Consider the following 12,993-nt stretch of genomic DNA (forward strand, 5'->3'; position numbering starts at 1 on the left):
CGAATATGCTAAAATATTTTTAAGATAAATAAAATTACATATTTAAAATAAGAACACATATAAACTTAGAGGTTCATATATACAAGGAGATTTTGAAAGAGATTTGATGTATTTAAATAACCTAAATTATAAATTTTTTAATAAATATTATAAAAAAAACATAAAAAGTTAAAATAATTTAACTTTTCCCATAAGATAAAACTCTTATGAATTTAAACTTTTATAAAATCTCTTTTTTCTAACTTTTTTTTAAAAGGTAAGATGTATTAATTATTTTAACTTGTAAAAAAAGTTTGATTAATTTATTTTTTTCTTTTAGCTTTTTCTTGTCCATCAAAATTTAAAACAGTCTAGTTTCATAAGTATAAATCGTGTATGCAACTATAATTAATGTAAGATATTTTTATATTATCATCAAACAAAATATTGTAAAATATTTTCAAAAAAAAGTTTTTTTTATCAATTACATAAATAGTATTGATGACTTATATAATAATTATTTTTAATAGAATATATACTAATAATTATCTTAAAATTCATATTAATAATTAATCGCTAGTTAAAATAAAGTTTATATAGTAGAAATTAAACTCTTGTTAAAGCTCCTTACCTTAACATGGGGAAAATAATTCCGTATGTATAATTCTTTTAGGCCAGCTGTAATTAGTCTCTTAAATCAAATTAGATGAGACACATGGGTCTATTAGTAAAAAAAATTCATTACAATAGAATGAAATGTCTATCTATTTTTCAAATGGTAAAATTATAAATTTGGTTTCCTATTATCTCATAATTGATTTTGATTCTTTTATAATTTAATTCCTTAGTTTTTTACAATCTTGTTATTGTAATCCTCAACATGAGGTTGGACGTTAACTTATTTGTCAACGTTGATCATCACATGTCATGTTTTTGTTGGATATTGACCACCATTTGTTGCAACGATAATTTCGTGCACACAATTAAGGTCAACCTCCAATAGAATTGTAATACGTGACTATCAAGGTGAGTAATTAATCATCAACGTCTAATTTAGGGATTAAAGATTAAAATAACATGATAACAAAAAAATTAAGGGATTAAATTCGTGAATTAAATTATAAAGGAACCAAAATCGAATTTTGGACTAAGAAAATCAAATTTATAATTTTTTCTTTCAAATTAAATATCTTACATCATCATTTTATGCCGTGTGTTTATATTAATGTAGCACTTTACTACATGCCGTGGGTTATATGTCATCAATTTTTTTTTTTTTTGAGAGAAGTACACGGGGATCTATATATACCACCCCTTAATGAATTAATTAACATATAGAAGTAACCAACCCGAATCGTTGCGTAAAACAAGGGAACATGTTACACAATTGACTAAAATAAAATGACGTAAGAGATTGACCATTCTTTTTATTTGGTTATTTATTTTTTTGTGCTTGATTTGCAATTCTACTATTACACAAATGAATCTTCTATATATTTCCGTGTCGAAATACAGCTAAAACTTGAAAAGATTCTAGACCTCAAAAAAGGAACGTAGGTTTTCAATGCTGGATCAGGAAAAAATAATGTGACATGCCCAGGTGGGTTTTTCTGAGATAGAAAATGTAACGTAAAGTACGTACGCTGAAAAAGAAAAGAGTGTAATAATTTTTTGAATAGCCATGACCATGAGGCAGCACTACTGTACATGTATCTGTATCCATCCTTTTTCTGATTCCGCGTCATGTCACTTGGACAGAAAAAAAAAATAGAAGAAACTAGAGACGTAGATCAGATGTGATTTGTTTTTGTTGCATAGGATAAATAGAAATACGAAAATCTACGTGACATAAAAAAGGTGTGGCTGTGGTTTGCCTATCAATTCATTGTGTATCCCCATTCAGTTGGCCAATCCTCTTCACTTGTTCTCTCTCTCTCTCCTCAGTGTCTCTTCTCTCTGGTTGCAACTTGGTCTGTGTGTGTGAAAGCACCAAAAATAAGAATTTTCTGCAAAAGAAATCAATCCCCTCTCTCCCAAAAGAAATGCTAAAGTGTGGGAGAAAAGGGTATTAAAAAAGATAAGTGCCAAACCTCAAAGTTGTGCTTTTTACCTCCCTCAGTTAAAGAAAAAACCAAGACCAAAAGGAATAAAAAATAAGGTAGAGAGAGAAGGCATTAAGGTAAGAGTTAAGACTAGTTAGCATTTCTTGGTGGTTGTGGTGTTCTTGAGGTGAAAGGGAAAGGAAGGAAAGAAAGAGATCTATCTGGTGGTTAACAGAGAGGTTGTATGTGTTTGTGTGTTTGAATAATAATAATAACAACAAGATCAACAACAATAGACTAGTTCTTGAGGTTGTGGTGTTGGTGAAATTTTTGTGTGGAGATGTCAGGTGGTGGATGCAGCATAGTGTGGTTCAGGAGAGATCTGAGGGTGGAGGATAACCCTGCACTGGCTGCAGGAGTGAGAGCAGGTGCTGTGGTTTGTGTCTTCATTTGGGCTCCTGAGGAAGAGGGTCAATACTACCCTGGAAGGGTCTCTAGGTGGTGGCTCAAACAAAGCTTGGCTCACCTTGATTCCTATCTGAGAAACCTTGGCTCCCCTCTAATCACCAAACGTTCCACTAATAGTATTTCTTCTCTCTTGGAGGTTGTTAAGTCCACCGGGGCTACCCAACTCTTTTTCAACCATTTATATGGTACAGTTTTAATTTTATTCCTTTTCTTACATGACTTACTTCTCATGCTTATGTATGATATATGATATGATTCTAGTGCTTCCTAATTCATCTTCTTTGCTTTTCTTTTCTTTGATTATTATATATCATATCATACTATTTTGTTTTGTTCGTCAGATATAATTGTTTTTGTACAACTATTTTCATGTATGCAAACATGATACCAACCAAGGTTTTGGAGATTTGATTACTTAGTAATAAAAAACATCATTGTAGACTATAGGATCCTTGATTATATCAATTAGAGTTGTGTATATTATAATTTGGTAACTTTGTCTGTTATTTTTTAGTTGTTTGATTACGGTTTCTTCTTTTTTTCTTCTCTATTTAAATAATTGGATTTCCTTTTTCATAGTTTCATGAGAAAAGTGAAGTTCATCCCTTCAGCTTCATGATGATGATATCAAAGTAAGTAAGTAAGTAATTATCTGTGTTGCAGATCCGTTGTCACTTGTGAGGGATCACAAAGCAAAGGAGGTTCTGACGGCTCAAGGCATTACCGTACGTTCCTTCAACTCGGACTTGTTGTATGAGCCATGGGATGTGAATGATGCTCATGGCCAACCATTCACAACTTTTTCTGCTTTTTGGGAAAGATGCCTTAGCATGCCTTATGACCCACAAGCACCTCTTCTCCCACCTAAAAGGATTATTCCAGGTCTACTTTTATTCATTTTTTTCCTCCCTTGGCCGCACATTTTTTTATTAGTAGTATTATTATTGCGTGTTGATTGGGTGCTATTAGCTGCATAAGTCATTTACTTCTGGCTCTAGTTTGAAGTCGTCACTTCAACGAATTATCCAAATTGGGAAATGAACAATGATGCTTTTAACTGCTTTAAAAGTTCCTTTGTAACATAGCGAAAAGGTACAGAAGTTAAATCATATTATTTAACAAGTTGGAGTTTTTTTTAAAATTTTAAATGCAATTAAAAATTCATAGATCATTCTGCCACGTCAACTAATAGGCTTCCAATGTAGTTGACCAACCATTGTAGAAAAAAAGAAATTAAAGATGCAACAAATATTCTATTGCGTAGTTACAGCTGGCGTCTCATGTAAAAATCGGATAAGTCTGCAAGTTTTGTTTTTCAAACGCCTATTTTGGTTATGTAGATAAGCTTTAGTAGTTTAGTCTTAGAAAAAAATTCACCATTTTATGCAAAATGTGATTAGTTAGTTCTTTGTTCAACGGGAAAAAAAATTCATGTAACGCGCAGGTCTAATTTAAAGACTAATTTCATGACAGTTTGAATGATTAATTGAATAAATTAATGTCAAAAACTTTGGAAGACCATGGTAACACTTTTCATTATTGACGAACAGAATCAAGAACCAAAGTAATGACATTAGTATGGGTCTTACTTTGGTACATTGTACATATATGTCGACGTGTACTTCAGTATATTTGGTACATGTTTTTTTCTTTGTAGCATTGTCATTTGTAATGAATTTCTTTTGCACTATGGTAACAATTTTTCGCCTTGTTTCAGGTGATGTATCAAGGTGCCCTTCTGATACATTGGTGTTTGAAGACGAATCGGAAAAGGCAAGCAATGCGCTTCTTGCTCGAGCATGGTCACCCGGGTGGAGCAATGCTGATAAGGCATTGGCAGCATTTGTAAACGGTGCTCTAATCGAGTACTCGAAGAATCGCAGGAAGGCTGACAGTGCCACAACCTCATTTCTCTCACCACATTTGCACTTTGGTGAGGTGAGTGTGAAGAAAGTGTTCCACCTTGTCCGCATCAAGCAAGTGTTTTGGGCCAATGAAGGAAACAAGGCTGGTGAAGAGAGTGTGAACTTGTTTCTCAAGTCTATTGGTCTTAGAGAGTATTCAAGGTACATTAGTTTCAACCACCCTTATAGTCATGAGAGGCCCCTTCTAGGCCACCTTAAGTTTTTCCCTTGGGTGGTGAATGAAGGGTACTTTAAGGCTTGGAGACAAGGCAGAACAGGTTACCCTTTGGTAGATGCTGGCATGAGAGAGTTGTGGGCAACTGGTTGGTTGCATGATCGAATACGTGTTGTGGTTTCAAGTTTCTTTGTGAAGGTGCTGCAGCTTCCTTGGAGATGGGGAATGAAGTATTTCTGGGACACCCTTTTGGATGCAGATCTTGAGAGTGATGCTCTTGGTTGGCAGTACATATCTGGCACTCTCCCTGATGGTCGCGAATTTGACCGAATAGATAATCCACAGGTGCAGTTGCTTCTGTGTATAAACTACAAAATCTTGCTTTAGTTGATGATGTTCTTTGGTGTATGGTCTTCTGTTCACATGTTCTTCTTTTTATATTGAAAAGGAAAGCCATGTCATGAGTTTCATAAGCCTGTTGTTATTACTTTTCTGATTTGTGTAATTTATGAAGTCATAAACTCTTATTTCCACCACTGAGTCTTTTCACAGAGAAATGAGACAGAAAGTATTTCCACCCTCTTTTCTGAACTTCCTCAAATAGTGCTATGTATATTACAAGCCAGTTTTTTGTTGGAACAACAATTTAGATGAAGCAAAAACTCCATCCGACTATTGTTTACATTTCAGTCAGTGGAGAAGCTTCAATTGTCTGATCTGGTATGATGACTCTTTTAATTCTCAACATGGATAAGACAACACTCTGGCTTCTTTTGCCTTATCTGAACTTTTTCGTGTTGAAAATTTGAGATAGTCATTTGTATCACTTGAATGCCGTTGAATATGGTTGATCAATCATAACTATTGAGTTAATTTTTTATCAATCATAACTTTGTTTCTTCAATTTTGGGGGCAATTGGATTGAACTCTTAAGATTTGTGTTATACTTTATGAACTTTGATATTGACATTTTGAGACTCGAGTTATATGCTACTGTCAGCACTTTGAATGCTTAAAGATGATAAATACCCTGTGATAAATCCACTAATTTGAGTTTTGTATTTTCTAGTTTGTGGGCTACAAATGTGACCCAAATGGAGAATATGTGCGACGCTGGCTTCCTGAACTTGCTAGATTACCAACTGAATGGATACACCATCCATGGAATGCACCAGAGTCTGTACTCCAAGCTGCTGGAATTGAACTTGGTTCAAATTATCCTCTTCCCATTGTGGGAATAGATGCAGCAGAAGTAAGACTGCAAGAAGCACTTATTCAAATGTGGCGACAAGAAGCAGCTTCAAGAGCTGCAATGGAAAATGGAACCGAGGAAGGGCTTGGAGACTCATCTGAATCAGCCCCTATTGCCTTTCCTCAAGACATACAAATGGAGGAAAGGCCTGAACCTGTTAGGAACAACCCACCTCACGGTACTCGGCGCTACCAGGATCAGATGGTCCCAAGTATTACTTCTTCCCATGTGAGAGTGGAAGAGGAAGAAACATCTTCAGACCTTCGAAACTCGGCTGCAGACAGCAGAGCCGAAGTGCCTATAAATGTAACCACACAACAAAATGCAAGAGAGACAGTGAATCAAGGGGTGTTACTGAATACAAATAGAAACACTCGAGTACAGAATAATCCTACAACGTGGCTGAGAAATGCAGCTGAAGATTCCACAGCAGAATCTTCAAGTAGTACTAGGAGAGAAAGGGATGGGGGTGTAGTTCCAGTATGGTCCCCCCCAGCTTCTAATTTCTCAGAACAATTTGTAGATGATGAAAATGGTATAGGAACCGGTTCATCTTACTTGCAAAGGCAGCATCCTCAGTCTCATCAATTGATGAACTGGACACGGCTACCTCAGACTGGGTGAGATTTCCCAAAGCACTGAAAAGATTAATATGTACTTTGTGCTCATGCTAGTCAATTTCATTACAAATTTACTAGGTCATTCTCCAACCATTTGAAGATTTTTGAAACATAGTATGGCTAGCCTGCTTCTGTTCATTAGGCTTCTTTAAGACCTATAAAACACTTTCCGTGTGCCTGCTTTTTTGGTTTTTTTCACTCTTCTGGTACTCTTCACAATAATTAGATAAGTTGTAGAATTTTGTTACATCTACAACCACTCATGCTCATTTGTAAAACATCAATCCTGTCTTTTGATTTAAGATTTATGTTTTAACTTCATATTAATTTTATATAATGTATTGTCATGCTATGTTCTATGATTTGTATCTGTAGTTTCTAGATGTAAAGAGTGTACTGCAATATTTTCATGTATTAGTAATTTATCAAGAAAATCATATAACGAATTCCAATATTTTGGATAATGTTTATGGCAATGGATCCTCTATTATATATTTTTTATTTTAAAATTGAGGTTTAGAAGAATAAACAGTGAGATCATAACACATGACCATGTCTAAGTTTTTGTAACCATTCCCTTGTTTCTGATCTAATGTTTATGATTTATTTTGGTCTTCTTGTTATCTTGTTACAATTAATACTTCAATTACAGGTAAATTACGTCTAGAACATGCCGATTAATATCAGGGAGATGGAAAATGCACTCTCCCCTCTTCTTTTGGGAAACATGGGATGGGCATTAGACATACATGTGATCATTTCCTACATCCTTAAACCTGTCTTGACACATGATTAACGGCTGACCTCCAATGTGCATGAAAATTTCAGTTCATGCAGGCGGTAGTTTCATCTGCGGTGCCTTTTGCTCTCTTGTACAAAATTTGTAGGCCTACTGTATAGTATAAATTTGTATTGTGGTGGAGAAAGAGCCACTATTCGATTTGGACCTTTGGTCCTGTCTTAAAACTCAGGGTTGTGCTTATCATTCAAGGTAGTTATTTACATTTCCTGTCCCGTTATCCTGTACATTTATTTTGACTACTGTAAAGTGCACTCATCTCAGTGCTCACATCTCCGAAACTTCTCTATGTGGCAAACTAAAAGACAGTGCCAAAGACACTTTTTGTTTTTTGTTTGCCCTGTCTTAGTAATGCTTATTCCTGAAATTTCCTATGGTTGAGTAAAGATATGCAAATAATTCCTGCAAGTTAGTAACTTACTCAACTGTTTTACTTTAGCCAGAATAAACTACATTTTAGAAAGATAAAGAACTTGCATTTTGTAAGGTATCTACTAAAGTAATCGGATTGTTTATTTTTAAGCTAACTAGAGATTATAGATCCTCAAAGAGTTTGATCAAGTACATGGAAGTGTATAGTTTGATGGTTTTTCTGGGTACAATGGTCTTAATGAAGTTTGAACTAAGACTCCATGCATACTACTCCAAATGCCCCCACCACTAGGCCGACCCTAGTGGTTATAGTTTGATGGATTAGAAAGGTAAATGATTATGATTGCATATGTTACAATGGCATGGTTCGGGTTTAACTGGTTTGTTTACTTCTAGGAATTTGTAAAGTGTACTTGCTGAGACTGCACCAAGAATTGGGCTTATGATATAAACCCAAATGTTTTTGTAATCACCAGATACAATAGCTGGACCTAAACTCCTTGCTGGATTCATTGAAGCTCCAGTAATAGGCCTGCAAATGTAAAACAAATGTTCTTATATATATTGGGCTTATGATATAAACCCAAATGTTCTTATATATGTTGTTTATATATAAGAACAAAATTTCTGATTGTCATTTTTGTCGTGAGGAGATTGCACTAACGAGAATTGTTATAAGATGACCATGGCAGTTGTCTGCTTACCCGGCAATGATGACGTTAATCAGAACTGAAATGCCTATTGCAACTCCAGTGAGATCTTTGCTCTGTTACAATCAGTAAAGGCACCAAATTAGTTCTTACCTCATCAAACAAAATAAAACAAAATTCCAGATTTATAAGTGGAATCTTGTTCTTCCTAAGCAAAACCATTCACTTTGGAGACAAAGATGCAGAAATATAGTCATTGATTGGAAAATTGTCCTTAATGATTTGTTACATATGTGCATTTATTATTTTTCTTAATTTTACTATTTTATAACTCTTTAGTTTTCTCTCTCAAGTGCATGAGAAATTATTATAGGATCTAGGATCATGTGATCTTGATCAATAATTTTCCAGTGGCACGTTAGTTACTCTTTTGTAAACTGACAGATATGATTACATTATCAAGTGGAGATTGGTCAGAATCATATAGTCTCAGACCATGAAAAATTTCTCCAATTACACCTATCTTTATAGAGAGACCAAATCTAAAGGAGCGGAAAGTTTCTCCTTTAGCCATTAAGATGTTCAAGTTCAACATAGTGCATAAAGAGTATGCTATTAATTGTTGAGCAGAGAAATAGAAAGAATAAAGATAGCTACTACTAAGATAATCCATGGTAAATTATAACTAATGGTACCCCTCTGTGATCAGTGGCAACACCGCGAATGGTGAGCATTAGTATGGATGTGGTGATGAATTCCCACACTATTGCTTCTAGATCAGAAGTTGAGCTCAAGTATTTAGTCACTGTTACTCCAATATCTGCCTTGTCATGATACAACACTTTGAGGGTGAGAGGGGCCAGTGTAGCACCCATCATCTGGCACAACACATAAATAGGCACCTAGGAAACAATAGGGACAAAAAAAACAATGGAATCAGTGGAAAGAAGAAAGTTTGAGCACCAAATGATCCTTGTGTTTGAATGATATATAATATTGCAATATTACATGGTACTATTACTATAAATGGTGTTACTACCAACAGGGACTGGGTTTAGCAGAAGGGATTAATCTCCCACATTGTGACAAACCAAGGTTTAATTTTTCGCTGAGTGTTCAACTGTGCTTCGAACAGAGCTTCCTTCGAAGAACGATATATAATGTGGGAAACTGGAAAAAGTAATGGGAGTTAATAGAACAAGTGTCTTACAAGTTTAAATTGAACTTTTCTGACAGCAGCCAAAGCAATTGTGACTGCAGGATTGAAATGGCCACCAGAGACATGGCCAACAGAATATGTAGCCACCGTTAGACCTAGACCCGAAACCATTGCTATGCCTACTATTGTAAGGGGCAACTTCTCATTTACAAGAGCAGCTCCACATCCTGCAAATATAAGAATGTATGTACCAACAACCTCAGCAATAGCCTACACAAGCAATGGTGGAGTTAGACAATAGACATTAGACACATATGAAAATAACAAGAAATTGATCTTGGAGAAGATTGTTATAAAGATAAGTATATATGGTGCATTTTGATTATTTTGATGTATACATTATGCTTTAGAGCTAGCTACCTTTTGGATGTTAGATGGAGAGTGTTTAGCCTCATGGGTAGTTTTGTGTGCTTGTTCGGTGGAGAATTCAGACTTGATTGAAGAATCAAAATTAACCGATAGTGAATCAGCCATCATGGAACTTGAAATCTTGAATGCCAAACTGCAGCTTTGTATTCTTATATACAGGAATGCAGTGTCTGTTTCAGTTAAATGCACGTAAGGAGTCCGAGCAACACAGACTCTCTAATACTCTCTGTAGGTTAAAATTAATTGAAAATTACAAAATTATGTGAGGTTCATAGACTCACAATTTCATTATTTCCAATCAATAATAAAGAATGTTATAAAGAATGTACTAGAAAATATGTCACTAACATTTGCCATGCATCATTTCTTGGAGAATATTAACTTGAATTTTAAAATAAAAGCTTTACATATTCAAACGTGACTCTGATATATGACTAGTGAACTTTGGTTTTTATACACTTACCTACAACAATAAAAGGTCGAAACGATTTGGAGGTAACACTAGTTAATTATGGGTATGGCATCTATGATCCATGTGATTCATTGGCTGAAGTCAATGTGAGATTTCCATTTGTAATGTTAGGAGAAATATTTTAAAAATAATAGCATGCCACATAATTAAGGTCAGGTAGTTGACAACAGGAAAAGAAGAGAGAAATAATCTAGAGCTTCAAATCCTTGGCCGGCCAAAATGTTTCTTTGTTGAGCTGATTACGTTAGTGATGTTCAAATACTTGTACTATATTAATGTTGAGCAAATCAACCGTTTGATACATTGGCTGCATATTGAGTACGCTATTATGGCGACACTAGCTAGTGTCAAGGGTTGTCTAAGATTAGAGCAAAAAAGATCATATTAAAATATTTTATTTCAATAATTGTTCCTTTTTTTTTAACAAATACTAATCCTAATTTCTCATGATTAATTTTTTACCTTTAATTATTTAGGAAAAAGAAAGAGTAAACTCAACCCACCTGTGGACTTTTCTCTCTTTTTTCTGTAATAAATTAAGGAAAAATATATTTTGTTCCATCGAATTTAAGATAAATTTGTTTTTTATCCTTGAAATTTAAAATTAATTTTTATTCATCGGTCAGAAACCACAAATATCTCTTATCCTATTAGACTAATTCTGTTGGTTGTGCATGATTAAAGGTCATTGGTCTAAACTAATTTTGCACACAATCCTATCAAATATAGATTGTTCCTTCAAATGTGAATTTAGAGATGTCTTATATCATTACATCAACTCTATAAGTTTGTTGGTGAAAGCTTTATTACACCTATAAGCATTTATTTATAATTTTATATTTATCTAACCCAATTCATTTGATTTTTAAAAAGTTATAATTGGCGTTTCAAGGATCTTGATAATATGATTTGTGACAACTAAAAAATTACTAGTATTTATTTTAAAATCAAATTTAAAATGTCTAGTGATTAAAAATTATTAGTATTTATTTTAACTCAATTACCCCTCTGTACACCAACAACTCCTTGACGCTAATCTTTTCTTTACGCCACATTTGGATCTCGAACCATTTTGTAACAGTTTTCGTGTTTCTTTTTATTTTCAATTTTTTAGTACGAAGGGGAGGGGGGTGGGGGAGCAGGAGGGCAAGGACGACTGTAACATCCCATTTTTTATAAACTAATTTAAAAAGAATTGTTATTTATAAATAAATAGAGTTTTAGAAAAATGATGAGATTTTATAAATAAATAAATAAATAAGGAGATATAATTATTAATTAAAATAATGATTTGAGAGAAAATAAAAAGGGTATTTCATTTATTTGTTTGATAGAAAATAAAATAGAGTTTATTTTTTTAAAATAAACAAATAAATAAATATAGAGCAAATAATAGGCTGAGTACCCTAGGTATAAATAGTTATGTTAAGTCAGATGCCTCTTTTTGGCCTCATTTTCGAGCTATCCAAGATATGTATGATAGGGTATCGACTAGTGTTAGGACACAGGGTGGAGAGTCAGACGATTTTCCCATCACAATTGGTTTACATCAAGGGTCAACCCTTAGCCCCTACCTTTTTACCTTAATTCTGGATGTCCTCACGGAACAAATCCAAGAGATAGCGCCGAGATGCATGCTTTTTGCAGATGACATAGTCGTCCTTGGAGAGTTGAGGGAGGAGTTGAATGAGAGGTTGGAAACTTGGAGACGAGCTCTAGAAACACATGGCTTTTGCCTAAGCAGAAGCAAATCGGAGTATATGGAATGTAAGTTCAACAAAAGAAGGAGGGTTTCTAACTCAGAGGTGAAAATAGGAGACCATATTATCCCTCAAGTCACACGGTTTAAATATCTTGGGTCTGTAATACAGGATGATGGGGAAATTGAAGGGGATGTGAATCATCGCATTCAAGCAGGATGGATGAAATGGAGAAAAGCATCGGGGGTGTTATGTGATGCAAAGGTACCGATCAAGCTAAAGAGAAAGTTTTATCGGACTGCGGTAAGACCGGCGATTTTGTACGGAACAGAATGTTGGGCGGTCAAGAGCCAACATGAGAATAAAGTAGGTGTAGCGGAGATGAGGATGTTGCGGTGGATGTGTGGTAAGACTCGACAGGATAAAATCAGAAACGAAGCTATTAGAGAGAGGGTTGGAGTAGTGCCTATTGTAGAGAAGATGGTGGAAAATAGACTTAGGTGGTTTGGGCATGTAGAGAGAAGACCGGTAGACTCTGTAGTGAGGAGAGTAGACCAGATGGAGAGAAGACAAACTATTCGAGGCAGAGGAAGACCCAAAAAGACTATAAGAGAGGTTATCAAAAATGATCTCGAACTTAATGATTTGGATAGAAGTATGGTACTTGATAGAACATTATGGCGGAAGTTGATCCATGTAGCCGCCCCACCTAGTGGGATAAGGCGTTGCTGTTGTTGTTGTTTCATTTTTCCCCTTCTCCTCTCAAAATCCTTTCTTTTTCCCGCAGCCCACCAAACCTGTCTCAGAAAATGACGATCTCGGACTCATTCACCGTTGGATCGTCGTGAAATTTGAGTACCACGTTCGCAACCCAATTTCGAACATTCTCACCGTTAGGAATTTCAAAACCATATCTGAGCTTAGAGGAAAATCCTTCGCATTGTAGCATTTTAATTTCCCATAGAAACCCAA

The 12,993-nt window shown here is 34.9% G+C and overlaps 2 protein-coding genes across 3 annotated transcripts; one reads left to right on the forward strand and one right to left on the reverse strand.

Annotated features, from left to right (window-relative positions):
- Nucleotides 1-1,828: 1,828 nt before the first annotated feature.
- On the forward strand, nucleotides 1,829-7,571 carry LOC100786551 (cryptochrome-1-like). Of its 2 annotated transcripts, NM_001253926.1 has the most exons (5): nucleotides 2,192-2,674; nucleotides 3,153-3,371; nucleotides 4,207-4,913; nucleotides 5,638-6,440; nucleotides 7,093-7,317. In NM_001253926.1, exons 1-5 carry the CDS (start codon nucleotides 2,362-2,364, stop codon nucleotides 7,094-7,096), a joined length of 2,046 nt encoding a protein of 681 aa, NP_001240855.1. In that variant the 5' UTR covers nucleotides 2,192-2,361; the 3' UTR covers nucleotides 7,097-7,317. The 2 variants fall into 2 exon arrangements, with proteins under 2 accessions (XP_025981060.1, NP_001240855.1); XM_026125275.2 differs by having other exon boundaries at nucleotides 1,829-2,674; nucleotides 5,638-7,571.
- A 138-nt stretch (nucleotides 7,572-7,709) lies between these two features.
- Nucleotides 7,710-9,954, reverse strand: NIP3-1 (aquaporin NIP3-1). The gene is made up of 5 exons (XM_003544160.4): nucleotides 9,841-9,954; nucleotides 9,472-9,690; nucleotides 8,957-9,163; nucleotides 8,316-8,377; nucleotides 7,710-8,143 (listed from the first exon to the last, which is right to left on the reverse strand). Exons 1-5 carry the CDS (start codon nucleotides 9,952-9,954, stop codon nucleotides 7,933-7,935), a joined length of 813 nt encoding a protein of 270 aa, XP_003544208.1. The 3' UTR covers nucleotides 7,710-7,932.
- Nucleotides 9,955-12,993: the final 3,039 nt, after the last annotated feature.

The sequence above is a fragment of the Glycine max genome, chromosome 14, assembly GCF_000004515.6.
Source record: "Glycine max cultivar Williams 82 chromosome 14, Glycine_max_v4.0, whole genome shotgun sequence".
Classification (NCBI taxonomy): domain Eukaryota; kingdom Viridiplantae; phylum Streptophyta; class Magnoliopsida; order Fabales; family Fabaceae; genus Glycine; species Glycine max.

Bases quoted from the DNA above. Each gene is read 5' to 3' on its own strand.
- NIP3-1 (XM_003544160.4), bottom strand. From the start codon at position 9,954: ATGGCTGATTCACTATCGGTTAATTTTGATTCTTCAATCAAGTCTGAA. The intron at 9,691-9,840 runs GTAGCTAGCTCT...TTGCTTGTGTAG, and splicing joins CTCCATCTAACATCCAAAAG to GCTATTGCTGAGGTTGTTGG. The intron at 8,378-8,956 runs GTACCATTAGTT...TGATTGTAACAG, and splicing joins TTGCCACTGATCACAGAGGG to AGCAAAGATCTCACTGGAGT.
- LOC100786551 (XM_026125275.2), top strand. From the start codon at position 2,362: ATGTCAGGTGGTGGATGCAGCATAGTGTGGTTCAGGAGAGATCTGAGG. The intron at 2,675-3,152 runs GTACAGTTTTAA...TCTGTGTTGCAG, and splicing joins CTTTTTCAACCATTTATATG to ATCCGTTGTCACTTGTGAGG. The intron at 3,372-4,206 runs GTCTACTTTTAT...GCCTTGTTTCAG, and splicing joins ACCTAAAAGGATTATTCCAG to GTGATGTATCAAGGTGCCCT.